Source organism: Phoca vitulina, unplaced genomic scaffold (genome assembly GCF_004348235.1).
Source record: "Phoca vitulina isolate PV1807 unplaced genomic scaffold, GSC_HSeal_1.0 scaffold36, whole genome shotgun sequence".
Taxonomy (NCBI): Eukaryota; Metazoa; Chordata; class Mammalia; order Carnivora; family Phocidae; genus Phoca; species Phoca vitulina.
Genome location: NW_022589739.1, coordinates 13022901 through 13048425, shown reverse-complemented (window position 1 = coordinate 13048425; position 25525 = coordinate 13022901). Strand labels below are relative to the sequence as shown.

The 25525-nt window shown below is 56.1% G+C and overlaps 1 protein-coding gene across 2 annotated transcripts in view; it reads left to right on the top strand.

The window, feature by feature from the left end:
• Window positions 1-6715: 6715 nt before the first annotated feature.
• Window positions 6716-25525, top strand: part of STARD10 (StAR related lipid transfer domain containing 10) — a 26050-nt gene continuing 7240 nt past the window's right edge. The window contains exons 1-2 of one of the 2 annotated variants that reach the window (XM_032427147.1): window positions 6716-7159; window positions 8083-8393. In XM_032427147.1, the coding sequence (XP_032283038.1) occupies window positions 7135-7159; window positions 8083-8393 (336 nt within the window). In that variant the 5' untranslated portion in view covers window positions 6716-7134. Of the gene's footprint in view, window positions 7160-7628; window positions 7687-8082; window positions 8394-25525 lie in introns of those variants that run through there. The other variant, XM_032427148.1, reaches the window with a different exon arrangement.

Here is a 25525-nt window from a genome sequence, read left to right as displayed (position 1 = left end):
GGGGAGGCAGAGTTAGAGCACCTGGTCAGAGACCAGCCCAGAGCTGACCTGGGGCAGGTGCAGTGGGGAAGCTCTTCTTGATGTGGTGGCTGCTGCAGGATTCCAGGGCCTTATTAATCGGTCTGAGGCAGCAGAGGATAAAAATACCGTGGGAGCACACTCCTGGAGGAGGGGAGTAAAACAGATTCAGGAATGAGTCACAGAGCCCGGCCCTAAATTTAGAAGGTGCTGAAGGAGGCTCCCCAGGGGAGCACCGTGGAGATGCCCTCCGACCCAGGGCACCAGGGGCCTTAGGGCAGGGGGCAGGGGCTGGTGGAAGCTGCCTGCACAGCCTTGCCCTGTAATGAGAAAATAGACGTTTTGAGTTGCTGTTTAGGCATTTTACAGGCATTTACAACCCCGCTTACGCCCAGAGTCTGGACATTTAGATGAGGACCTGAGCTTCGGATCCCCACCACAAATTCCTGTTTTGCTCTTCCTGGTCACTTAAAATGACCATTCAGAGTTGAGCTGGTGAAAATCTAGTGACTTCCACCCAGACCACCTTATAAGTAATAGGTACTTGCTGTCCTGCTTTCTGTCTCCTGCTTGGAGAAGACCTGGACGGAGGAGTGCCCTTTCCCTGGCTCGTTGTACCTCTTCTGGGATCTGAAAGTAATATATCTTGTGACTTGACTTCCTTTGTATGAGTGTATTGAAACTGGGCCTTCAATCAAAAGGACCCAGGGTTTTCACTTTCCCAGAGTGGGAGCTCAGATCCCAAGGGAGCTACCAGCCAACCCCGTGTGGGTGGCTCATGCCTCCTCATTCAGCAGATCATAATCTACATATTCTTGACACACCAGCTCCAAATTTTCTGACACATGCCCCATGAGAGCTGAGCCTGTCCTAGGCCTGTTCCACGTCCAGATTTTGACCCCAGAATGAACACCGAGCCCTGGGAAGAGCCTTTAGCCCCATCCTCAGACAGAGTCCCTAGTGTGCCTTCCCCACACCAGCCCTTCCTACGGTCCTGGGAACCAGCCCCTGGCGCGTGGACATCTCAGTTCTGTCCTGCCCGCTGGCTGGTCACGGCCAGGCTCCCCACGTCCTGTCGCTGTCCTAGCATACAGCTGTCGGACACTGAGGAGGGGCATCTGTGGGGGCAAGGAGCTAATGTCCTTGAGTGAAGGCCTCCCAAAGGGGACCCATCCAGGCCTTTGGCAGCTGTTTGGGAATGGGAATGAGAAAGGGGGACAGAATGTCATAGTGCTCACCTCTGCTTTATTCTCAACCTCCGGGCTCCAGATGAACCCAGACGGTTTCATTTCCTCCAGGTCAGAAGAGAGATGTACTGCCTCCAGGTCAAGGAACAAAGATGCAGGAGAAAGGCCATCCTTGGGGACAGATGTCAGACCTCAGGGGAAGGGGGCTCAGGAGCTGTGGCCTTTATTGAACACTCATTGCTTGCCAGGCACAGGGCTAAGCACTCCACGTGCATGAACTCACTTCATCCCCATCACAATGATGGAGATCCTACTAATCCACTCATTTTACAAATGGGAGAACGGAGACACAGAGAGGTTCAGTAACTTGTTCTCCATCAGTAAAAGGTTCTAACCCAGACAGCCTGACTCCCTGGCTCAAGCTCTTAGCCATCATGCCAGAGTGCTGAGCAGGTACGTCACTGCATCTGCCCTGCCTCGGCTCCCACCCTCCAGTCCCTGCACCCTGGAGCTCTGGGAGCTGCCCTGTGGGCCTGCAGGGTCTTGCAGCCCAGGGTACCCCCAGGCTTGGGATAGGGAGAAGCCTAGCAATACCCCCACACCACACAGGACTTCACAATGTACAGAGCCCCCAGCCCGCCTCAGCCGGATGGGGGGAATCTTGAACACCACCGCTTTGACAGGATAACAGGCCTAGAAAGGTGTCCAGGGTAGGTAGAGTCTGAAGCAGAACCCTGGGGACTCCCTCTGTGGGAGGGCCCTAGACCCGGCTGGCCATGCCCCCCTGGGTCCCCCTGCTGATGATGTCCATCCTGCGCTGCCGCCTCCAGGAACCCAGTTCAATGGCTGGGTCGATGCAGCCTTCCGAATGCCCTGGAATTTCCTGTCAGAGGCTCCTGATCTATCTGCCTGACCCCAGGCCCTACCCAAGGCTCTGTGCTCAGGCCGCTAGCAGCGGGGGGTGGAGGCGTCCGTGTGTGTCTTCAGGAAGGACAAAGTAGTCTGGCCCTTCTACCAGGGTAAGAAATCCAGCACGGAGACGAGTGCCTCTTTTTGGGCAGCCCACACAACATCCTTGTTTTGGTTTCTTCTTATTTTTTAATCTCGAAGCTGGGCCCTCAGCACCCTGACTCAGGCGAGTTTCCACCTCCTGAGACGAGAGGGCTTAGGATCCTGGGGAGCACTTAGGATCACCCTTTGGATGGTGGGAGGGGCTATTGCTCTTCTGAGGGGAGAGGCTCCTCTGATAGGGCCTGCTTGGGGAACTGGGACCTGCCCAAGGCCACATCCTGGCCCATGTAACTTCCCCCACACCCCTCCTGCCCGCATCCGGGGACCACCGCAGGGACAGTAAGGATGGGTTCTGTTTCTTGCTGGGCCTTATTTTCCTCATCTGTCAAATGGGGCCAATGGTCCCTGCCTGACCTCCCACCTGAAGCTGTTGTAAGAGTCAGACAACATGAGTATGAAGATTCTTACTCTGGCCCAGTGCCTCTTCACAGAGAGGATGTGGGGGGCCGTGTGTGCGCGTGACAGACACATGTAACAGCTGCCACTCCCGGCTGCTGTCTGCGCATTCACAGGCCGGCCTGGGATTGAGGTCTGGAGAGGACTGATGTGCCGGCGGGCAGAGCTCCGAGGCTTTGTGATTGTGGGTGCGGCTTGCCGAATGGAGCAAATACTGGGAGCATACTTACACGAAAAACAATTCTTTGCTAATCTGGAAATCAAATTTCACTAGGTGTCCTGTGTTTTATCTGGCAACTCTCCTTGGGTGCTCTGGGTGACCCGGTGTGTCCAAGCATGTGTACCCGGGTGGGGCTGGCCGTGCCAGAGACTGAGGTGGCCTGTGGTTGTGCGGAACTGTGACAGGACACCAGTGTGATGGTTTGTGGCTATGACAGTGTCACCAGGAGAAGCCAGAATGTGAGTGACTGCCCGTAAGGCTCTCTGTGACTCCCTCAGGCTCTAGCTGCTCCCTCAGGGCAGGGTCTGGGCTGTTTGCTCAGCGAGGCCCAGCAGGGGCAGAGACCCACCCACGACAAACACTTAGATCCGGCTCCAGGTGGGACTGGGATGCAGAGCCTATTGCCACCTGCAGTCAGACTGTAAAGGACATGTCCTCTCAAGGCCAAGCCAGCCCTGGAGGCCTCAGAGTGCTCTGTCCTGGGCCCTTCCAGTGGGGCCTCTGGAACCACCTCTCAACTCTGCTGCTTCCTGGTGACATCACATAGGTCACTGCCCAATCTTCTAGAACAGTGCCCCCAGGACACTGCCTCGTTGCCCTAGGCAACCTGGGAATTTCTCCACCCAAACTGGCAGGCCAGGTTACCCCTGAGGAGGGGGTGGGGGGAGAAGGGGCCGGGGGGGGCCTTCTCCTCATCTCCCAGAGGGGAGATCGGGGCAGCCATCCGTCTGTCTGACTAGATGGTGAGTAGGAACAAGTCAAGACTTGGTGGCCCCTCATTGTCCAGGACACTGGGGAGGGTGGGGGCCCTGGGCAGAGGCTGAATCTTAAGACAGAGAGAGGATGGTAACTGTACCCACATCCCCCCGCCCCCAGGGTAGTGAAAGGGGTGGCATATAATGGGGAGCAGGGTGGAGCCTTGGGTTAGGAACTGGGAAACCTAGGTTCTTCTCTCTGCTTTGTTCCTGCTAGCTGGGCCTTTGTGTCCTCATCTGTACAGTGAAGGGCTGGGCACAGATGACATCAGTCTGAGGATCTTTAGTTCTGATGGGGACATGGTAGGGGGATTTGAAGGGAGTGTTGGGGACCAGGTCACGGGTGGCTCCAGGCAGGTGCCTGACCTCCGCTCCAATAACTGTCAGGGGGCAGTGGGCAAAGTCTGGTGTGAATCTCCAAATGACCCACTGCCCCATTCTGGGAATCAGAGTCATGAGGTACTAGAGGTCCCCAAATGGGCTCTGACTTGCTTTGTGATTCAGAGGTGTCCCTGTGCCTCTCGCGGCCTTAGCTGTTCTCTCTGTGAGGGGCATGTGTAAGCCCCAGCACCTGCCCAGCGCCCTAGGTAATGATTCCTCACGTTCCCATGACGCCTCTCAGTTTGCTAAGCACCTTCTCCTTCTCATACAAGTTCCTGCCTTCCACAGCCACTCTGACTCCTGCTCGGTGATGCCCCATTCTGGGGCCTGGGACCCAGACAGGAGCCAGACCTGGGCTGTGCCTTGGGGGCCCAAAGAAATACCTCGATCCACCTCTGGTGGAGGGGCCCTATGGCTGGGGCAGGGGACTGCAAGGGTCCAAGCAGGGGGCATGCCTTGCCAACCTTTTCGACTGTTTAATCTTCCATGAGAATCTTAACCACCATCGATCGTATCAAGATGTTACCTTAACAATTTTTGTTGGAAACATGCCATTTTTGGACAGTGTATTCTCTCTACCTCCCCTCCCAGTTATATTTCTGACTATTTGGGGGTGAAACTGCCACACGTACAACTCTTTTCATTGCGATAATTCTCAGAGAGTAGGTATTTTTATTTTATTTTATTTTATTTATTTATTTAAAAGATTTTATTTATTTATTTGAGAGAGAGAGAGAATGAGAGACAGAGAGCATGAGAGGGGGGAGGGTCAGAGGGAGAAGCAGACTCCCTGCCAAGCAGGGAGCCCGATGCGGGACTCGATCCCGGGACTCCAGGATCATGACCTGAGCCAAAGGCAGTCGCTTAACCAACTGAGCCACCCAGGCGCCCTGGTATTTTTATTTTAGATGAAGAAATAGGCTTAGGGAGACTTGTCACCTGCCCTTGGTCACACAGTTCGGAAACAGGCTTAGAGAGACTTGTCACCTGCCCTTGGTCACACAGCTCGGAAACAGTGTGGCTTGGATTTAAACCCAGGTCCACAGACCCTTCGCACTGCCAGGCTATGGGAAGCAGGGGTGGCCAAGTTCTAGAACTCCTCTCCAGACTCCTCCCCCAGGTCCCCTCTCTCAGCCCTCCTGGGCTCACTGTTCTGCCCTTGAGCAGACAGGGTCCTTCTCTCTTGCTCAGGGGTGTTTGGTGGTCATGTTTGAGAGGCTGTCATAAACCCCTAAGCCAGAGATACCTAAATTTTGGGGGCATGGCGGGGGTGGGGGGACACTTGCAAGGGCAAATGAATGATGAGTAGGATGGGGAATAATTCTGCTCACTCACTGGCTAGCTAGTCTGGCCTAAACCCAGGACCCAGGGTTGAGCCCAGGGCATGGCCATCGAAGCAGGGGTACGAGGCCACTTACTTCTTCTGACCCAAGACCCAAAAGATTCATTCTTGGTTAATCTATGGTTTCTGGCATCTGTACCTCCCTGAGTTTATGAGTCTCTCTCAGACGGGCAGCTCTCTGTCAGTCTGCCCTTACTGCTGTCACCCCAGCCTTATCTCTTTTACCCTGGACTGGGTGATGGGCACGAAAGGTTTACTGCCCTAGTGTTTGCTATCTGCTGAGATGTTATTGGGGCCATAAGAAGACAGGATCCACCAGGCTGCTGTTCCCATCTCTTTTCCTTATGGTAGATCCCAGAGGCAACAGTTCACAAAGTAGGCTCTTGGACTCCTTTTTTGGGTCTCCCACCCGCCTGGCTGTGAGGCTGTCAGATAAAACACTGAGGCCAGGGGAGCGGCAGTGACCTGTCTAGAGTTGGGGTGGACACAGAGGAGGTACCTAGCAGAGAACAATAGCCCCGGCCTCCTGAGCCCGGAGCCAGCTCCCCTGCCACCCACTCCCACACATTTAAAGAATTTGGGTTAGAAGGGGCGGGGGTGATTATATGACTATGCCACCCACATACTGGAGATGGAAGGTGATCACACCTCATGGGGACCTGCAACTCGTTTTACACGATTTACTTTGCAGAATACCCCTTGAGGTCACCTGCCATCACAGCTCCCTGCTCACCCCCCTTCGCTTGTATTCACAAAGTGCTTTGATTCACAAAGTGCTTGGAGCCCTAAGCACTATAGGAAGAAACACCTCTATCTGTGAACCCACAGTCACAACTCATCTTTCTCTAGCACCTTTAAGAAAAGCTATTCCATCCCAGCGCTCTAGGATGGTGAGGCTAGGAAGGAATTCTGATTCCTTCATTCCACAGATGGGAAACTAAGGCCCAGAAAGGATGGAGCTGCCAGAGCAGAGAAAGGAACCCTGGGGTGGGAGGAGGATGAGACCTGGGTACTGGATAGGATGGCTCTGTACTCACTGTGTGACACTGGGCAAGTTAGCTGCCCATCCAGGTGAGCTCCCATGGGCCCTCCCTGCCTCTCTGTGGTCACAGGCCAGTGGCTGGTGTGAGTCAATGCTCAGCCTTGGGCCATCCGCCACACTCATTCCGGCCTGGCCTCAGAGAAGGTGAACTATTGGCCTCAGTTCCTAGGAAGTGGCTGGAGGCAGACCTGGCACTAGGACCCGGGGGGGGGGGGGGGGGCAGATGTCAGCCTCCCAGGCTGGAGGGGGTGGCTGGAGTGCTGGTGGAGGTAACCCCACTCCCCCCTTGGCTTTGGAGCTCTGGCCAGCTCTGCCCGGGGAGGGACAGGGGAGCCCCAGACTCTGGGGCCAGATATTCTTGAGAGCCCAGTCTAGTCCATGGGAGGTGTGTGGGCAGGTGCTTGGGTGCTCAGGACAGGTGGTGGTGGACAGTGGCCAGAGTCCTGGGCTGGGGGCCCTGGTTAAAGCTCCCAGCTGGGAGTAAGACTGGAGAGATGTTGCCCAAGTCTGGTCAATCTGGGAACCTTGAGGCTAGTGGGTTCGATCAACTTCCCTCCGGGTTTGCGAACCTCACTGGGAAATGGGTTAGAAGTGTGTAGGCTTGGTGTGCCTCGTGGTTGGTGGGGGATGCAAGCTTCGGCATCTCTGAGTTGCTTTTGATTGTGGCGGGGGTGTGTGCCCATGTTTGGGTCTCTGGAGTGTCGTGTGGGGGTGTCTCTGGGATGTCTGGGGACAGCGTGCCTGTGTGTAAGTAGGTTGTTGCGGGGGTGTATAACTGCGCGTATGGGAGGGGGATGGAGAGAAGGGGCTCCTAATTAACTTCCAGAATCCCTCTTCAAGCACCTCAGGGCCCCTCCTCCTAGAATCCACTCTAACTTGGCCCCTTCCCGCCCCGTCCCCAACCCCGGGTTGAGGACCAGTCCTCCCTAGGCCAGGTCCCCTCCCAGGGCGCGCGGGGGCGGGCGCTAGGACCCTGCGGGGGCGGGGCGGGGCTCCGAGCTCCGTCAGCTGTAGCTCCACAGCCTGGAAAATACCAAGCCCCGGGGAGCGGAGCCCCCGAGCCCCCCGAGCCTAGTCCGGACGGAGGGAGGGAGGAAGGGAGGGGGCGCGCGGGGCGCGGGGGGAGCACGGGGCGGGGCCGGGCGGCGGGACCCACTGCTCCTCCCCCCGGAGTCCCCGCGCGGCCCCGGTCGCCGGGGCAGCGGCGGCAGCGGCGGCGGCGGAGGCGCTCGCACCCCCCGCCCCGGCGGGCCCCGGCGGAGCAGCGGGCACAGGTGAGCGTCCGGCTGGGCGGGCGCCCCACCCCGCCCCCACCACCCGCCCCGCGCGCAGCCGGCGCCCGCGCCGCTGCCGAGTTAGTTGAGCCGGTCCGGCCGGCACTGCGCGGAGCCCCGCCGGGCGGTCCGTCACCGCGGGTCCTGGCCTCCCCTGGGTCCCGAAGAGCTCTCGCGGAACCCCCTCCGCCCCCGCCTCCGATACGCAGCCCCCACTGCGGCCCCAGGGAGGTCGGGGGTCGCTCCTGGGGGTGGCCCCGGGACTGCCCGGTGCTGGTCCGCGCTCACTAGGGGGCCAGTCCCTGCCTGTCTGGAACTCTCCATCCGCCCAGGACCCCGGACAGCCCCACCCGCGCCCCCAGCGCGCTCACTCCCGTCCTCAAACCGGTCCTGCAGGTCCCAGGAAGGTGGCGTCAGCATCTGCAGCCGCGTCGACGTTGTCGGAGCCTCCGCGGAGGACCCAGGAGAGCCGGACTAGGACCAGGGCCCCGGGCCTCCCCATGGAGAAGTCCGCTGCCTCAACAGAGCCCCAAGGGCCTCGGCCAGTCCTGGGCCGCGATAGTGTCCAGGTGCCCGACGACCAGGACTTCCGCAGCTTCCGGTCAGAGTGTGAGGCCGAGGAGGGCTGGAATCTGACCTACAGCAAGGCCGGCGTGTCTGTGTGGGTGCACGCTGTGGAGATGGATCGGACCCTGCACAAGATCAAGGTAGGGTTGCCCTGCCCCACGTGCAGCCTCCACCGCACCCTTGCTGCCTGGGACGGGGAGGGAGGCAGGGCCACAGACACCTGGTTGTGCACCTGGCCTCAGAAGGAGTCTCCTGCCAGGAACCAGGAGGAGGCACAGTTTGCTGGGCAAGCGCTCATTACACAGTTGGGCCAACTGAGGCCGGGAGAGGGGGTGTAACTCACTCTGGCTCCTCTCAGCCAAAGCCCAGGCTTCTTCATGCCCTTGCCTGCTCCTGGGGAGGTGGGCTGCTGCCAGGCCTGTCTAGGGGAGTGGTCTCCTTCTGGGACCGCTCTGCCCCCACAAGTCTTCACCGGGTCCCTGACCTGAGTTATCCCAGGTGGGGAGACTGAGCCCTTCTCTCCCTAATTCCTGGTTCTGTTTCCACTCTCTGCAGCCCTGGGTGCCAGGGACCTGATTCCTTCCTGCCGGATGCCCTGCACTTCCCTCTTCCTTCCCTCACTGCTCCCAGAGTCTCCTGCAGGGACTTAGGATCATGGTTGGCAGATCCTGAAGTCAGGGCTTGGATGTCCCTGCTTTACACAGGGCCAGGCTTGCGGAGGAGGGGGCCAAGGGAAGCCAGCAGATGCAGGGCAGATGCGGGTACATCAGCTCCCTCAGAGCCAACAACCCCATTCCTCACAGCCCTGTGATTTTCCTCATACAGGACAGGCTTGAGGTTTGGGACCCCATGAGCCCACTTCCCCTGCGGGACAAGACGGGGCAGAGGCTGGTGAAGATTCTGGCCTAGAAGCCTCAGTAGCTGCCCCCCAACACATCTGGCATTGCTGTGAATGCCACATTCCGAGGGGGGCAGGTCTCCCTTCAGTGGGCTCTTGGCAGTAGGTTGTGCCCTTCACCTCCCTTGCCTTTCTCTTGCTCTCCTCTTTCTGCTGCCCTCCTCCTCAGCGTGGAGGAGTGTATTCCTATTGGGGGGGAGGGGAAGGGCACTGGACTCAGAGGGCACTTCTGCCCCGGACCTGCTCTCAGACTTAGCTGTGGCATTTTGACTTCATTCCAGGGTTGGAGATATCTGACCTTCTCTCTCCCGTGCCTTTCTGCCTCACTGTATCTTTGTCATTTACAGCTTTGTCCATCTGTCCCATGTGGCCTTCTAGCTCACCCTTCCTGCCTTCCCCCGCTTCCCCCCAAACCATGACTCTCTGTCTGGATCCCAGCTATCTGACTATCTCTTTCTCTCCGGGTTTCCATGTGTGTCTCTCCATCTGGGACTCTGCCCAGGCCTGAGGGCCCTGGGCTAGGAGGTTCCTGGGGGCCTGATCTGTGTCTGAGGCTGAGGAGCAGGAAAGCAGAGGGCAGCTGGTATGTCCCAGCTTGGTGCTCTCTGAGGGTAGGGATAGATCCCATCCCTCTTTGTGTCCCTAGCATCCAACACAGATAGAGCAGGGATGTTGGTTGAATGAAGGGATGAAAAGAAGGAAGGAACAAACTGAATGAAAGGTGAGCAAGGTTGTTGCGAGAACAAGGCTGTTTTCCAGACTGTGACCTGGGAAGGGCTTAAGGCCCCCCAGAAGCCGAAGGTCTGAACTAAGTCCAGTACACTCCCACCCTCTGTGTCAATAGGGAGGGGTTGCCTCCTCCGTCTGGCTTGGTTAATGAATAAACCCAGCCCAGTCCCGGACTGGAGCTGGTGGGTTTTGAGGCCAGACTGCCACAAGAGACCCCTTGTGGTCAGATCAGACTTGTCAGGTGCCCTTCTTTGGGAGAGGAGGGGACTTGGAAAAATTGGGTGTCGTGGTCCCTAGGCGGGACCTGGATCCTCCTTCCCACTCCAACTGAGCAGAGTTTGGAGGTGCCAAAAGGCCCTTTGCCATCCCTGTTTCATACTCCCTCCTTACTGGGGCGCAAGTGAGGACACTGAGGCCCAGAGAAGGACAGGGGCCAGCCCAGGGTCACACAGCCAAGTCTTAGAAGAGCCAGGCTTGGAACCCAGGTTTCCAGCCTCCTAGCTCTCTCTGTTCTGTTCCCCACAATGGAGGTGGAGCTGGGGACAGGAGGTGAACAGAGCTGGGGCCTAGGATGGAGGCTGGGGACTTGGCTACGGGTACCCCAAGGGGCCAGCCCCCCACTCCTGATCCCCTCAGCATAGCACAGTGGAGCTCTGGGAGATGGGCAGAGGTCTCTGAGCTCCCCATCCTCAAGATTCCAGGATTCCCAGGTTCCATGCAGTGAATCCCATTTCTGACAGGAGCCCCCGCCCCGAGCCAAGCAGGAGCTGTGTCTCTCTCCACCTTTGAATTTACCCTCTGGCCAGTCCTGGGCAGTTGTAGGCTTGTCTCCATGCTACAAAGAAACTGACGCCAAGAGTCACTTGCTTCAGATCACAGAGCAGCTGAGGCAGAAGTAGGACCCAGGCCAGCCTGGCTCCAGAGCACCTGCCCCTCTCTGCTTGGGCTCACTTTGCTGGTCAACATTATAGCACTTGACCCCATCAATAACTCTTTGAAGTATGGCAGTGTTCTCATAATCCCATTCCTGTCTGATAAATGAAAGAGCTGAGGCCCCAAAAGGGGAAGTGGCTTGCCAAGGTCACGCAGCAGGTCTGAAGCCAGAGTCCCCAGGGCTGATTGCCAGGGGGCTGGGATTCAACCACAGTTGTTTGTTGAGCTTTTGCCCCCTTACCGCATGTGTCATGGGCCTGCCCCCTGAGCTGGGAAAGCCAGCCTGACCCCTGGACAGGCCTTGTTCTTGTGATCCCAGGGTGAGGGTGGGGATAGGGTTCTGCCTATCTGTCTGCCTGATTGATTTCCTCCTCATGTCTCTTCCCCTAGACTTATCTTCTCCTTGTCCCTGTGTCCAGAGGTCCCTGAAAGCCACTGTAGCTCTGGGCCCAGCATTCGGAGCCAAGGCAAAGGGAAGCGGCTGATGGAGGCCACCTCTACCTTTTTCCTCCCTCCTGGCCTCCAGCCTGGCCTGGCCTCAGGTCTGCACTATGTCCTGGGCCCTGGAGAGGAGGCAGACACCACCTCCTGAGAAGTCAGGCCTTGTCCCAGAGGCAGATGCTGAACACGCATCCTGGGTCCAAGGCAGAAGGCAGATTGGAACCCAAACCTAGGTCTCTCGATGCCCAGGCCAGTGTCTGAGTGTATGAGAAATGCAAAACTAGGGGGTCTGCCAGTCATTTAAGCAGGGCCAGCTTTGGTCCAGTCCTGGCTGTGGTATCCTCTTCTGTGTATGACCATAGGCACGTCCCTGCCCTCCTCTGGCTTGTTTCTTCATCTGCCACGGGGTTTTCCCGGCTCTAAGAGCCTCTGAACTCAACACTTGTGCTGGGGCCTCTGGGAGAGAAAGGAGGAATGAGGGGACAGAGAGCAGGAGGTGATGTGGCCTGCCAAGCCCTGCCTTTGATGCTCATGTACTCAGGCTCTCCGATGCTGCAGCCTGCCTAGCCTTGTGCTTGGCTAGCCATGTGAGAGGCAGAGGAGACCTGGCCCTGTCCTCAGAAGTTTCTAGACCCTGGTGAAGAGAGGAATGACAATGCCAGGCGACCCCTGCCTATTACATGAGGCAGATGTTCCCAGGCAGACCGCAGAGGCAGGAGTGGGCCCAGTGAGCAGGGGCCTTGAGGGGCTTGGTGGCTGGAGCAGGGGTGGGAGGTCTCTTGGGGGAGTGTGGCTGAGAACCTGAGGTTCCTCTTGCTACAGGAAGCTGGGCAGTGGGGACCTGTCTTCTCTGACTTCCTTTCCTATGGCTCCTCCCCTTCTGCTTTGGGGAAAGCTGCACAGCCCCTCCCTTCCCTATCTCTCTGTCCCCCTGTTCCCACATCACAAGGCATCCCCACACCCACCCCAGGTTTCAAGCCTTCAAGTCTGTTCCCTCTAAGTGCCTCATTGGCTCCCCTGTGACATGTGGGATTATTTTACGGATCCCCAAGAGCCCTTCTCACTCTTAACAGTCTTAACACTCTTAACAGACTCAAGAGGGTCGTGGGGAATGTGGGGGCAGGGGCAAATGTTTTCTTTATGGTTTTCCACTGAGTCTTCACAGCTGTCTAGTGTAGGTCTTATTAACACCATTGAACAGATGTGGAAACTGAGGCTTAGAGCAGGAATTCACTTGTGCAAGGCCAAACAGCTAGAGATGGCTGAGGCAGGATCAGAATTCAGGTCCATGGGTCTCCGAAGCTGAGATCTCTCTGCTCCCTTGGGCTTGCTTATAAACACCTGTGGGCCCTTTTGTGTTTAGGACCCCATGGGTCCCAACATACCCCTCTCTCCTGCCTGGGTCTCCCCGTGCAGTGTTGTTGTGGGAGAGCCCCCTGGAGGGGACCCAGCTGGGCAAGAGCCCAGTCCTTGGTGTGACCTTGGAGGTCACTTCACCTTGCCGAGTCAGTCTTATCTGTGGTGGCAAGAGTGTGAGTTAATCTGGTTTTAGGGCCTTAGACTCTGAGTTCAGGTTCAGGCTGGGACTCTGCCCATCTGGGGCTCAGTTTCCCCATCTCTACAGGAAGCTGCTGGGCAGGTGGTTTGTAGAGGCCGTTTGGGCCTTAGACCATGGTAGAGGGGTCTAAACTGGTGAACACAGAGTAAGGAAGGTGAGCTAAGGCCTTGCCACTCTGTGCCATCCGAGAGCTCTCTAGATGGGGCACTTGAATCCAGGATTCGGCCCTGAGGACCCGTCCCAGCTGCCTCTAGCTCTGACTTGGCATGGGGGCAACTGGGGAAGTAGCTCCAGAGCAAACAGGCTCCCAGAGAGCATGAGGTGCTCTCAGGACCGTCAGGTGGGGGAGCTCAGAGAAGGGAAAGGTCGGTCACAGGGGGCTGGAAACTTTGGGAAGTCTTTCTGGAGGAGGTGCCTGGGCTAGGCTGGGGCTGTAGGGGAGAGAGCACATGGTCCAGAGTCCCGGTCACAGGGCCTTGAGCAGGTTGCTGCCACCACCTCGGCTTTAGCTTCCTCATTTCTCAAATGTGGATAGTAGGGCCACCCTGCTGTCTTTGGGCATTTCATCCATTCATTCATTCATTCAGTGAACATTCACTGATAGCCTCCTCCCTGGCCCTGTGCTGGAGGTTAGGGACAGAGAGGGGAATCAAGCCCACGTGCTGCTCTCAAGGAACTCCCTCGTGCGTGGAGGGACACTTGTCACACGAGCTATGGAGACCCAGAGGGGGCCCCTGAACCAGCCTTGGGGGCCAGAGAAGCTTTCTGGAATGCTCAGGTGATACCTTTGGAATGGGGTGGAGAATGAGATGTAGGCGTTTGATAGCACTGGGAGCATTCCGTACCGAGGAGCCGCTGTGCGGGGCCCGGAGGCGGGAAATAGAGCAGTGCATTAGGAGCCTGGCAGGTGGCTTAGTAGGGAGCTTGGGACTCAGGGGCTTGGAGGTGATTAGGGAGCTGGACCGAGGCCCTAGGATCTCGGTCCTGGAGGTCCTGGGGTGCCAGGGGAGGGTTTTCAATAAGGCAGGTAGGAGGAGGAGGAGGATTCTGTATTTGTCTGGACAGAGGTGCTGAGGCCCATGCTAAAGCTGGGGCTGTGGGGAATGCATCCAGAGAGATTTAGGAGCGATAATGGATGGGACATGGTGGTTTTAGCATAACCCTTTGCAATGTGCAAACTCTGTTGTGCAGGCTGGGGTGTAAGATGGTGTGGATGTGCAGCCCCCTCGATGCCTGCCTTGGGGATGTGAGGAACCTTGTGAATGTGAGTGGGGTAAAGGTGGGTGCCTCTAGTCAGTGTCCCCCTGGGGCCAGAAGAGCCCTCAGTCCGCAGGCTGGCTCTGTATGTCCACGCCCATCTCCCCAGGCGCTGGCTTTTAAACTTTAACAAGCCCCAGCTCAGGTTCCAGCCGAGAGTCTTTAAAGTTTCAGGAGATGAAAGGAGGGAGTCCTGGAGACAGATGGGTTTTCTTTCTTCCCCTGCGTCCCCATGCCTGGTGGGGCCACCTAGATCCAGGACTGTGGGCCCCATGACTCCAGAAGCCTGGCAGTCTTCGGTGAACTGGGACCTTGGTTGGGCCACTCCAGCCTGTTCCTGAGGGACCAACGGCCACAGGCCTGGCAACCAGGTTGCCACCATGATAGACAGGATGGAAACCTTATTCCAGCCCCGACGCTTTACCTTTGCCCCTGACTGGGCAGGTGAGCCTGCCCCATCAACAGGTGGGAGGACAGCTGTTCAGGCCAGGTGTTAGGCTGGAGGTGCCCCTGTTCCTTTTGGTGCCTCACTTTATCCCCTCTGGTATGCTTGGGCTGGGGCGCCTGGACCTTCAGAAACACAGACAGTGAAAGCAAGTGGCAGGCCCAGGACTTAGTGGCGGGTCCCACGCCAAATCCAGGCTCCTCTCACCTGTCTTGAGAGAGCCTGGGGCAGGTGGCCCAGAGCAGCTGGAGTTGTTCTCTGGGGCTTTAGCCTAACATTTGTCTCCCTGCCTCTCAGCCTGGCGTCGCTGAAGACTTGCTACCTCTGTTATCTCTAGAGTCATGTCCCGAGGCATGGACACTGCCCCCCCCCAGAGCACACACACGTGGGAAGTGGGATGAGTACTGTGGTCCTGGGCCATTTAATCTCGTCCTTTGGGTTTCATGCCACAACCTGCATCTGCCCCTGGTTCCCTGAGATCCCCTCTACCATATTCTGGACGCCCCCTCTCTATCTTTGGTCCTTCCAGATTGCTTGGGACCTGATTCTGGACCAAAGAAGTGATAGGTCTTTTTTTTTTTTTTTTTTTTAAGATTTTATTTATTTCACAGAGAGAGAGAGTGAGAGAGCACAAGCAGGGGAAGCAACAGAGGGAGAAGGAGAAACAGGCTCCCCGCTGAGCAGGGAGCCCGACACGGGGCTCGATCCTAGAACCCTGAGATCATGACCTGAGCTGAAGGCAGACACTTAACCAACTGAGCCACCCAGGCACCCCGGAAGTGATAAGTCTTAAGGCAGAGGCCTGACAACCAGAGGGGATGGAGTTTCCTGGTGTGTCTCCAACATTCATTCATTCAACACATTTTTATTGAGCACGTACTATATGCCACATATTGTGTTATATCCAGGAATTTAGTGGCAAATCAGACAGATCAGACCCTGCTGTTATGGGCTTACATCCTGAGGAGGAGACTAGAGAAAACAGAAGCAAACCTATAATTAAGTAAGATGCCAGATGGTGGTTGTGTGTTATGAGGGCAGGGTGATGTGATAGGGCTTGTCTGGCCTTCTCTGTGTGTATCTTCAGTGTGTGGAGCTGGATTGGGGGCGGCTGTGTGTGTGATGTGAGCCTCCTCGCAGATGCCCCGGTGACAACTCTGGGGCAGAAACCCGACGAGGGTCAGTAAATCATATTGGGGTTGTGTGTGTGTGTGTGTGTGTGTTTCCGCCTGCGTGTGTCTGAGGTTGAGCGTATGTGCCTCTGAGTGTGGGACTGCGTGTCTCGGTGTCTGGTGTTACTGTGTGTGTGAGAGAGAGAGTCACGCCCCCTCACTGCTGCAGAGTTGTCTCTGATCCAATTACGTCTCCTCAGCTGTCTCCTGGCGGCTCCAGCCCCGGGCTCCTGCGGGCTCTACCACAGCTTTCCCCTCCCTGCCTCCATCCAGCCTCCAGGCCTGGCCTCTGGGCCTACCTCTGAGTCTCAGAGTCGCCTCTTGGGGTGCGTTCTCTATCCCTGTGTCTGAGGGTTACTGCCTCTTCCTTTATGTCTCTACTTGTCCCTTTTCTACTGTGTTTTTTTTTTCTGTCCCAGTTATTTATTCAGTTAACAAACCACTTCTCATGCCTCCTACCCACTCTGCCCCACCTCAGCCAGTGTGCGGGTGCTGGAGACCTGAAGATGGATCAGACCCGGGCCCTGCTCCTGAGGCCTGGTGGGGAGACCAGTGAAGACTGGGACAGCCCTCCAGGAGAACTCTGGCGGAGGGACCCCAAGGCCAACAGCACGGTGTGGGGGCTGTCTGGGTGGGGCCTTGGGAGCCCGGCAGGAGCTAGGCTGCAAGCTGAGCAGTTCTCTGCAAATCCCTCAGTGCCGAGGGCTCCCAGAGGCAGGAGTACGGACTGAGAGTGAGAAGGAGTGGAGGCGGAGCCAGAGAGGAGGACATTTTGGAGTTGGGATCTGGGCCCAAAGGCAGAGAGAGAGAGACAGCAGGGACTTTCAAGCTGGGCAGTGCCACCATCAGCTCTGGGTTTTAGAAAGTTCCCTAGGGCAGGGGAAGCACTGGCCTGGGAGCCAGGAGACCAGAGACAGGGATGTGGCTGCAGTGGTCCAAGCAAGGATGGGGAGGCCTGCCTAGGGTTGGTGAACAGGAGGTGTTGGAAGGTGGTGGCCGAGCGGAATCCCAGGGATGGGAGTGAGGGACGAGTCCAGAACCGTGCCCGGGTTCCAGGCACTGGAGGAGAGTGGAGGGCAGTGGGCATTGGGGTAGATGATACGGCAGCACTGGACATGGTGAGTGTGAGCCTGGGGGTGATGCCCAGGAGGCTATTGAAGACGAAGTCTGGAGCTTTCTAGAGAGAGTGCTTTGGGGGCATCAGACCATTGGCAGTCTCTGAAACCCTGGGAGGTGTTTATCCAATTTGTCTTGGTCTTGATGTCTTTGTGTCAGCCCTGGCCCTTGTCTTGTCTCTCTAGTCACCCCCTAGCCCTCCCTCTTCTCCAGGCCCACCCACCCTCTGCCTCTCTCAGCTCTCCCTCCTCTGTCTGGCTCCCCCGCCCCCCCCCCCCCCCCCCCAGGCTGGAGTGGAGTGGCAGGAGCTCCAGCCCAGGAGGGCAACTTCTGAGATGTCAGAGCAGGATGCTCCTCACTGCTGCAGAGCTGGGGCCTGCTGGCCTGGAGCCCGAGGGGTGTGCTTGGGGTCAGGGAGGCTTCTGGAGACTGGGGGGAGGGAAGGGAGAAGGAGGCAGAGCGGCTGTGAGTCACTCAGACCCGGATGGAGAGCAGCCGAGGGCCCGGCGTGGGCAGCTGGAGCTGACTCAGGAGCCCTGTCCAGGGCAGGCATGGCAGCACGTCCACTCTCCACGGTCTCAAGGGGACCCCACTTTGGGAGAGAAGATGATTTGTAGGTATTGGTGCCAGATCGCCTTCCCTTCAGAAGAGAGGGCCACAGGGCTGGGCTGGTCATTGTGCAGGTGGGAATGCTGAGCTAGAAGGTGGGGGAAGGAGCCTCTGCACTGGGCCCGTGCCACACGTGCTCTCTTTGTCCTTCCAGCTCCACTCACTCCAGACACAGCCAGCCCCAACAGACCCAGCCCCAGGGACAGTCCTCAGCTGGCCAGGTGCTTGCTCACCTGAGATGCCTTGGCTCCTCCACAGAGCAGAGCCAGGTTCTTGGGGAACAGCCTTGGGTGGACTGTGGCTCATACTGGGTTCCAGGTTGGTTCCCTCACTTCACTTTTTTGAGCCACCATTTACAAATGGGCATAATCTTCCCTCCTCCCAGGTAATTGGGAGGATGGAATTAAATGAATTTGTAAAGCTCTTAGCACAGAACCTGGCACGTCATTAACATTTGCTGAATGGATGAATGAATGAACAGTCGGAGGTACTCAAGGGACGGCTCCGTTTTCTCCCGCCTCCTTTCTTGTTCACTCAGGTTACCTGGTGGAACTGCTCAAGCCCTCTCCTTCCTCCAGCCAGTCCGGGCCTTTTCCAGGCCCCAGACTCACGCCAGCACGTCTGCCAGGAGCTCTTCCCCCTCCTTTTCTTCTGAGCGCCATCTTCTCTTCCTTTTATCCTGTAGGACGCCACGTAGCTGCTCCGCCTTGTAGCTTGTCCTGGCTTCCCTCTTCCCCTGCTCCTCCCGCCCCAGCGGAGGTCATTGCCTTTCTGCCTGAGGGCGCAGGGGCCCCGGGTCCCCTCTGGTCCCACTCCCAGCATGGTCAGGTGATGTGCAGCATTTCCAAGCTGATTCAGCATCAGCATGGGCAGCTTCAGGCCCCAGCTCAGCTCAGCCCAAGACTTCCAAGTCCAGGGAACGAGGACCTCTGGATTCTGGACAACACTCTCAACTCAGGGGGAAAAAAGTATAGTTTCTATGCCTTGTATAAACTGTGTTGATAACAAGAATCCAAAAGTGAAAAATCACCCGAAGCCTCGATTCCTGAGTAAAACTTTTCCTTGGTTCCTCCCAAGTCTCATTCAAAGGTGTAGATAATTTATACATAGTTTAGACCTTGGCACAAATATGTATCCTCTTTTGTTCATTTAACATTGCATCTGTAAAAGTTTCTAATATTGCTACAGAATTATTAATTCACGAACATTTCCGGCAGCTGCTCCCTGCCTGTCCTATTCTAGGTTCTGAGGGTTCAGAGCCAGCCTTGCCCTGGGGGGCCCAAGTTCTCAGTAGCTGGACAGTTGTCATCCAGGTGATGTGTCTTAACCCATCCGGGCCCAGCTGTGGGTGGTGTTCCAGGTCGTTCTCAATATATTTTGCTAATTATAAATGCAATGACATAGTCATGAATATTGTAACAGCTTTTTGGTGTGTTTTTTCCTGAGTATAAATTTCTGGTCCTGGGGTTCCAGGAACTGAATTGAAAGACATTTTTCTTTTCTTTTCTTAAAGATTTTATTTATTTGACAGAGAGAGAGGGAGAGAGCACAAGCAGGGGGAGCGGCAGGCAGAAGGGGAGGGAGAAGCAGGCTCCCTGGGATCATGACCTGAGCCGAAGGCTGACACTTAACCCACTGAGCCACCCAGGTGCCCCTGAAAGACATTTTTTTTTTTTTAAGATTTTATTTATTTATTTGAGAGACAGAGAATGAGAGAGAGAGAGCACATGAGAGGGGGAGGGTCAGAGGGCAAAGCAGACTCCCTGCCAAGCAGGGAGCCCGATGCGGGACTCGATCCAGGGACTCCAGGATCATGACCCCGGCTGAAGGCAGTCGCTTAACCAACTGAGCCACCCAGGCGCCCCCTGAAAGACATTTTTATGATTTTAAAAATATTTGCCAAATTGTTTTTTGGAATAATGGAATCAGTTTTTGCTGTCATTAACTGTATAACAGTTTTACCATATCCTCACAAGCAGTGGGTACTTTCTATATTTTTGCTAATTTACTAAATATAAATTGGCACCTCAGTACAATTTAAATTTACTTTAACTATCAGAACTATTAAAGATCTTTCAGCAAGTCCCAGAATCTTCCCTGAAGCCTGTCTCTGACCCCCTCTACCCCTACACTGCATTTCAGGCAAGGGTGATGGCAGGAGTCATCAGCCTCAAGTGCCATAGACATTTTTACGAGTCCAGGAGGTTTTCACGACGACTCTTCCTTCTGATTCCACAGAAGCACTAAGGACCACCAGCCATGGCTCCTGCACTCTGAAAGTCAGAGGAAGCCTACACAGGCACAGCCTCTTTGTTGGCTCATCTGCCCACCCTTCCATTCAGAAACAGTTCTTTACTAAACCGTGCCAGATACAGGGGACGCCACGATGAACAAGGGGGCCATAGCGCCGTGGGCCAGTCAGTGCTTTGCAGCGTGTGTTGACGGAGGGAGGCCTGGGGGTGGAGGAGACAAGAAAGAGGCCCCCAGGCCAACCTGAAGGATTTAAGGACTGGGAGGGTTTCAGCCAGCTGAGGTTCAGAAACAAAATAGGGAAGGAGCCAGGGAAGGAAAGTCCGGGGAAAGCAGGACTGATCAGACCTCTCTCCTCCCACACCCCTCTCCCCACTTTCTCTGACCCCTTGTGTCAGTGCCCTTGAGCTATTCTTGAGATCTGGGGGGCTTTGGAGGAAGGTCTTAGAAGTCTCCATTCTGGGAGCCCCAGAAACCCAGAGGCAAGGGTAGGTGCTCCATCTGCTTGGCTCAGTGCTGGCCTCTTGGGGCCTTTGGGAGAGACAGTGGGGGGCCCTGGGAGGGGACCCAGAGCAGAGAGGGTAGAAGGGCTGCTGAAGCTGAGCCTCTCACATGCCATATGCCCCAGGCCAGTCTGCATCTCTCAGCGCCAGGGCTGACATGGAATTGGCAAGTGCCTGGCGATGGGGGCCGTGGGGGCCATCGGGGGGGCTGGCGCATTTGTGTGGGGGTCCTAGTGGAAGAGGGCCACCCACCCCACTCTCTATCCATCCACCCTGTGGAGGGATCTGGGGCATTTTTGGTTTTTTAACTTTGTTCCCTGGCCCTGTATATCCGGCCCTTTGGGGATTAGCAGGAAGGTGCTCCCGTCGGCAGGGCCTGAGAAGTCCGGGGAAGCTGCCGAGGCTTGGGGCTGGAGGAAGGGCAGCTGCGGCCCGGGCTTTATGTACAAGACTCATTTAATCCTCACAGCTCCACTCTGAGGGGCAGATTCTCCCTGTTTGACAGATGAAGATACGGGGACTCAGAGCTGAAGTCCTTTGCCCAAGCCATAGCCAGAAAGGATCTGCTGAGTCATCTGTGAGCCGTGGGGCCTGGCTGGGCCTGGCTGGGTCTGGCGGGGCAGCGCGATGGCCGAAACCTTCTCAGGGCATCTTCCAGATGCAGGGCTCCAGGGCTAAGATTTGGAAGAGGCTCTGTCTTTGAGCTCAGTGAGGTCTGAGAATGGAGTCTGGAACTTGTTCTAAGGAAGAATGTATGAGCTTTGCCTTCCTGGTCAGCAAGCCGTCTGAGCTCTGCATAATAGCCATCAGTTAACTAAGACAGTCTCCAGTTGCCCGCGTGGTGTTTGGGCTGGGCCAGTCCTGCCCCTTGATGACGGTAGCAGAAAGTCTTGACACTTTGGGGTCAGGCACAACCAGGTGCTGGTTCTCTGCTTCACCACTGTTAGCCTTGAGGCCTTGGTCAATCCTTGTAACTCTCTGGGCCTCAGTTTCTGCATCTGTAAGATGGGGATGATGATACCCACTGGGGAGTTGGGAGGATCAGAGACAGTGTTTATAGAGGATGCATGCAGCTTGGGGTCCCTGACAACTGGCAGAGGCAGTTGGACCTAAATGTCAGCCCCTGTGGGGTCCATGGCCCAGGTGCTCCACAGAGGTCTCCTTTGTGATGATGATTTAGGTAGTGGTGTTGAGCCATTAATGCATGGTAATGGTTATTGAGGTTGTGGCTGTGGTTCAGGGCTATGATTGATTTGATACTGAGTGCCCCACCCGCAGTCAGTAGCACTTCCCTTTGATTTGAATATGGTTCTGTTGGGAAAAGATGATTTGCGTTTACAGTTACTCCTCTTACACTGTCTGCTAAAATCAGCATGGTGAGCAGTCAGGACAGCCTGTGGGATGTTACAGAGCCCACACGAACCCCTTACCTTCTCTGGGCCTCGCCTTTCCCAGTGGTAACTGAAGAGTGGTGGAGGAAGAGATCATCTCCCGGGTCCCTAGCTGGACCTTTGGGATAATCCGTGTGCCCCAGATATCCCACGGGCAAGGATACCGGAGACCTGCTGTGTGAAGTCTCAGCATGAGGGCCAAACTTGGGTACACCTGTCTGTCAGTTTGCATGTTAACGGCCCTGGCCTTCGGCCCTCATGGCCACATGGCAGCCCCGTGGAGGTGACCTGACTTCTTTTCCCCTGTCTGGGGTCAGCTATCTCCCTGGGTCTTGGGAGATACTGCACCCCTTCTCCCTACCACTTCCCTCCCTCCCATGGAGATTCTTCCTTCTCTAAAGCGGAGCCCTGGGAAGGCCTCCAGAGATGCACAGGGCAAGGGGTGGGAGAGAAGGGAGGAGCAGAGTGAGACACAGCTTGGCACCCAGTGGTCCCTCTGTTGAAACACCCTCTCCCCCCTTGTGGCACTTCTCCTCCTTTTCCTTTTAGGCTTCGTTGCTCTCTGCTCCCACAGTCACCATGCCCCTCTTCCCCACCCCGACTCATTCTCTCCTGGGATTTTGTGTCCTTGTCCCTCTTGCCACCTGTTCACTGGGGCTCCTGGTTCACTTCTGAGGCCCTACTGCCCAGTTGCAGGCCTGGCACACAGCAGACTCCAGAAAGTGGTGAATGGATGGATGGACAGATGGGCAGGGCCAAGATGAGGCAAGAGGAGCACCCAGGGCACACATATGAGGTGGCACATGCACATGGGACCTGGTCCTGTCCTGTAGAAGGGTAAATGACTGCTTACGGAAGCCTGCTGAAGTCAGAGCTGCTACTGGTTTTTGAGTGTTTACTGTATGCCAGGCATATCACGTGCATTATCTCATTTAATTTGATCACAACATCTCTATGAGATAGGTACTATTATTACCCTCACTATTCATGCACAGAAACAGACTTGGAAGTTTGTGCCCAAGGAGAGGAACTGGAATTGGAAGCTGGGAGTGCCAGACTCAAACCTGCAAGAGTCTTCCCCGAAGGCCTTCCTCACTTGCCCAGTCCCTTCTGACCGTGGCTCTACGGGACTGAGGGTGTGCGGGTCCCAAGGGTTCTGAGCACTCTGCTTTCTACCTCCTGGGGCTGGAGAGAAGGGAGTACGGGGGACACAGTCTGTGGTTTCTCCAGTGTCACCTGCTCCCTCTGGGCCTCAGTTTGCTCGGCTGCACGTCAGCTTCCCTGCTGTAACCAGGCCCGGAGGGTTCTGCAGCTCTGCATGGCTCCTTCACTGAGCAGCCAGGAGCAGCCCCCCTCCGGTTCGGGTTTGCAGGGGGTGCTCCCAGACGGCCACCCAAGTGACTGACTTGCCCAGGGCCCAATGGCTGTGGGTTCCTGTCACAGGCCTTAGCCCCCCCACCGGCCCCCCCGGCTCAGGTGCTCTCCAGTGACTCACCCCTACCCCCACCATCCCTCCTGAAGCCTCTTAGAATTACACCTCGCACATGTGGTGGCCGCCGCTGTGGGCCCAGATGGGGCTTGGATGTAATTTACCCCTCTTGGCTCAGCTGCGCTGCCTCCTGGAGGCTGTGGAAGGAGCACTGCCAGGAGCCAGGCGGGCTGAGGACACCCATGGTCCCTATCCACTGTCTTCTCCGGACCAGCCCCCCAGCCTGCCTGCTTTTTCACTCGCAGTGCCCCCGCCCCCGCCAGGCCTGAAACCACTGCAGCCCTGGGCCGAGGGAAAATGGGCAGTGTCTGGGCAGCGTGGGTCCCCTCTCAGTGTGCACCCACCCCCAGCCGCGAGTGCACCTGGGCTCTGGGGACGCTGAGCCTGGCCAGGGGGAGGAGGCGGTACCAGGTAGGATTCTAATCTAAGAGCAGAGTCCTGTTGTCACTGCCCCCTCCACACACTCACGGCCCCGGAGAACACCTCTGAGGCCTTGCAAAGCCACATCAGCTTCCAAACTTGGCTTTAGTCAGAGAAGTTCTGTTTCCTCAGAGACCACCCTGGAGTGCTCCTTGCGGGTTTCGGATCCGTGCTCCGCGGCTTCCTCTGCTGTGCGATTCTGGCAGGTTGCTGCAGCTCCTGGGTGTCGGTCTCCTACTTTGCAGCACGGGAGTGATGCCAGCTCATAATTTGGGGTGAAGCGTGAGTGTGCATTGAATGTCTGCTGCAGCATCCAGACCTCCACGTGACTGCTCGGTAGAGGTTGTCCCCATGCTCCTGCTGCTGCCAGTCTGACCTCTTCTCGGCGCCTTCTCCAACGCCTTTCTCTCCGTCCCACACCCCGCCCATCCCTTCGCTCACTCACTCACCCGTGGGTTCACTCATGCGTCCTTAGTCTCCTTCAGTCGCACGGAGTTTGATGCGGAGTGCCCCACCCGCAGTCAGGAACACTTCCTTGCCCTTCACGACCCTGACACTCAGCAGGGGGGACTTTTGTAAAAGTCCCTTATTTGGGGTTTGTCTGATTTTCCTAATGATTCGATTTCGGTTATGCATCTTTGGCAGAAAGGTCACATAAGTGCTGCCTGTATTCTCTTCATTGCATCCTATCAGGTGACACCCAGTGGTAACTTGTCTCGTCCCTAATGACGTTCGCTGTGATCACTGGATTCAGGAGGTGTCTGCCATGCTTCTCTACAATGAAGTTACTCATTTTTCCCTTTGTAATTAATAAGTATTTGATGGGAAGTTACTTTGAAGCTATGTAAATACCCTATTCCTCATCAAACATTAATTTATCTATTCATACCTGTATATACTTTGGTTTCCTATTTTATTCCATGGAATATAATCTGTCGTTATCACTATTTTAATACACGGGTTATCCCAGCTTTAGCCTGTGGTAGGTAGCCAACCTAGTTTGTCTGGGACTGAGGGGTTTCCCAGGATGTGGCATTTTTGATGCTAAAACTGGCAAAGGGGGTGCCTGGGTGGCTCAGTCGTTAAGCGTCTGCCTTTGGCTCAGGTGAGGATCTCAGGGTCCTGGGATCGAGCCCCGCATCGGGCTCCCTGCTCGGTGGGAAGCCTGCTTCTCCCTCTCCCACTCCCCCTGCTTGTGTTCCCTCTCTCCCTGTGTCTCTCTCTGTCAAATGAATAAATAAAATCTTAAAAAAAAAAAAAAAAACTGGCAAAGCCTTGGGCAAACCCTGACAAGTCGCTCCCTGAACCCGTGGGAGCCCTTCCTGCTGGATCCTGTGTCTGCTGCACAAGGTCCCTGTCATTCTGTGAGTACATCCTTACTTGCTGGCTCAAGAGGCTCCAGGTTCATCTTATCTGACCCAGCCCTAGAATCACGCATTTCTCCAAGAAGACCTGGAACCAGGACCTTTTGAGTGTTAGCCTACACCACACCAGAGGGACTGGGGCAGACGGAACTCGGCTTGCCTACACGCCTCACTCTTGTCTGCCTCTGTGCCTGTTTCCTGGCTCTTTTCTCTTCCAGGCCCCTTGGCAGACACCTGCCTTCCAGACAGCTTCTCTGTGCAGCCCGATGCCTCCCTCCACCTTGCAGAGCTGACCTCCTCCTTTGTGCCCTCACCGGGCAGTTTGGGGTACCTCTCCATTGTCAAGGTGGTCTCCTCCCTCAACTGGAAGCCTCTCAAGCACAGGCCTGAGTCAACTCTGATTCTTCTGTGCTCTGCACAGGGCTGGAATTGGGGGCTGTTAGTTAAATGATTGGATCTAGAGTCATACCCCTTCATCGAGCAGAAAAGCAGAGAGGGAGGGTAACATTTCAGGGTCACACAGTGAATCTTTGCAGGCTGGAGTCTGTCCTTGAACTAACTAACTTTCTTTCTTTCTCTCTCTCTTTCTCTCTTTCCTTTCTTCCTTCCTTCCTCTTTCTTTCTTTCTTTTCTTTCTTTCTCTTTCTTTCTTTCTTTCTTTCTTTCTTTCTTTCTTTCTTTCTTTCTTTCTTTCTTT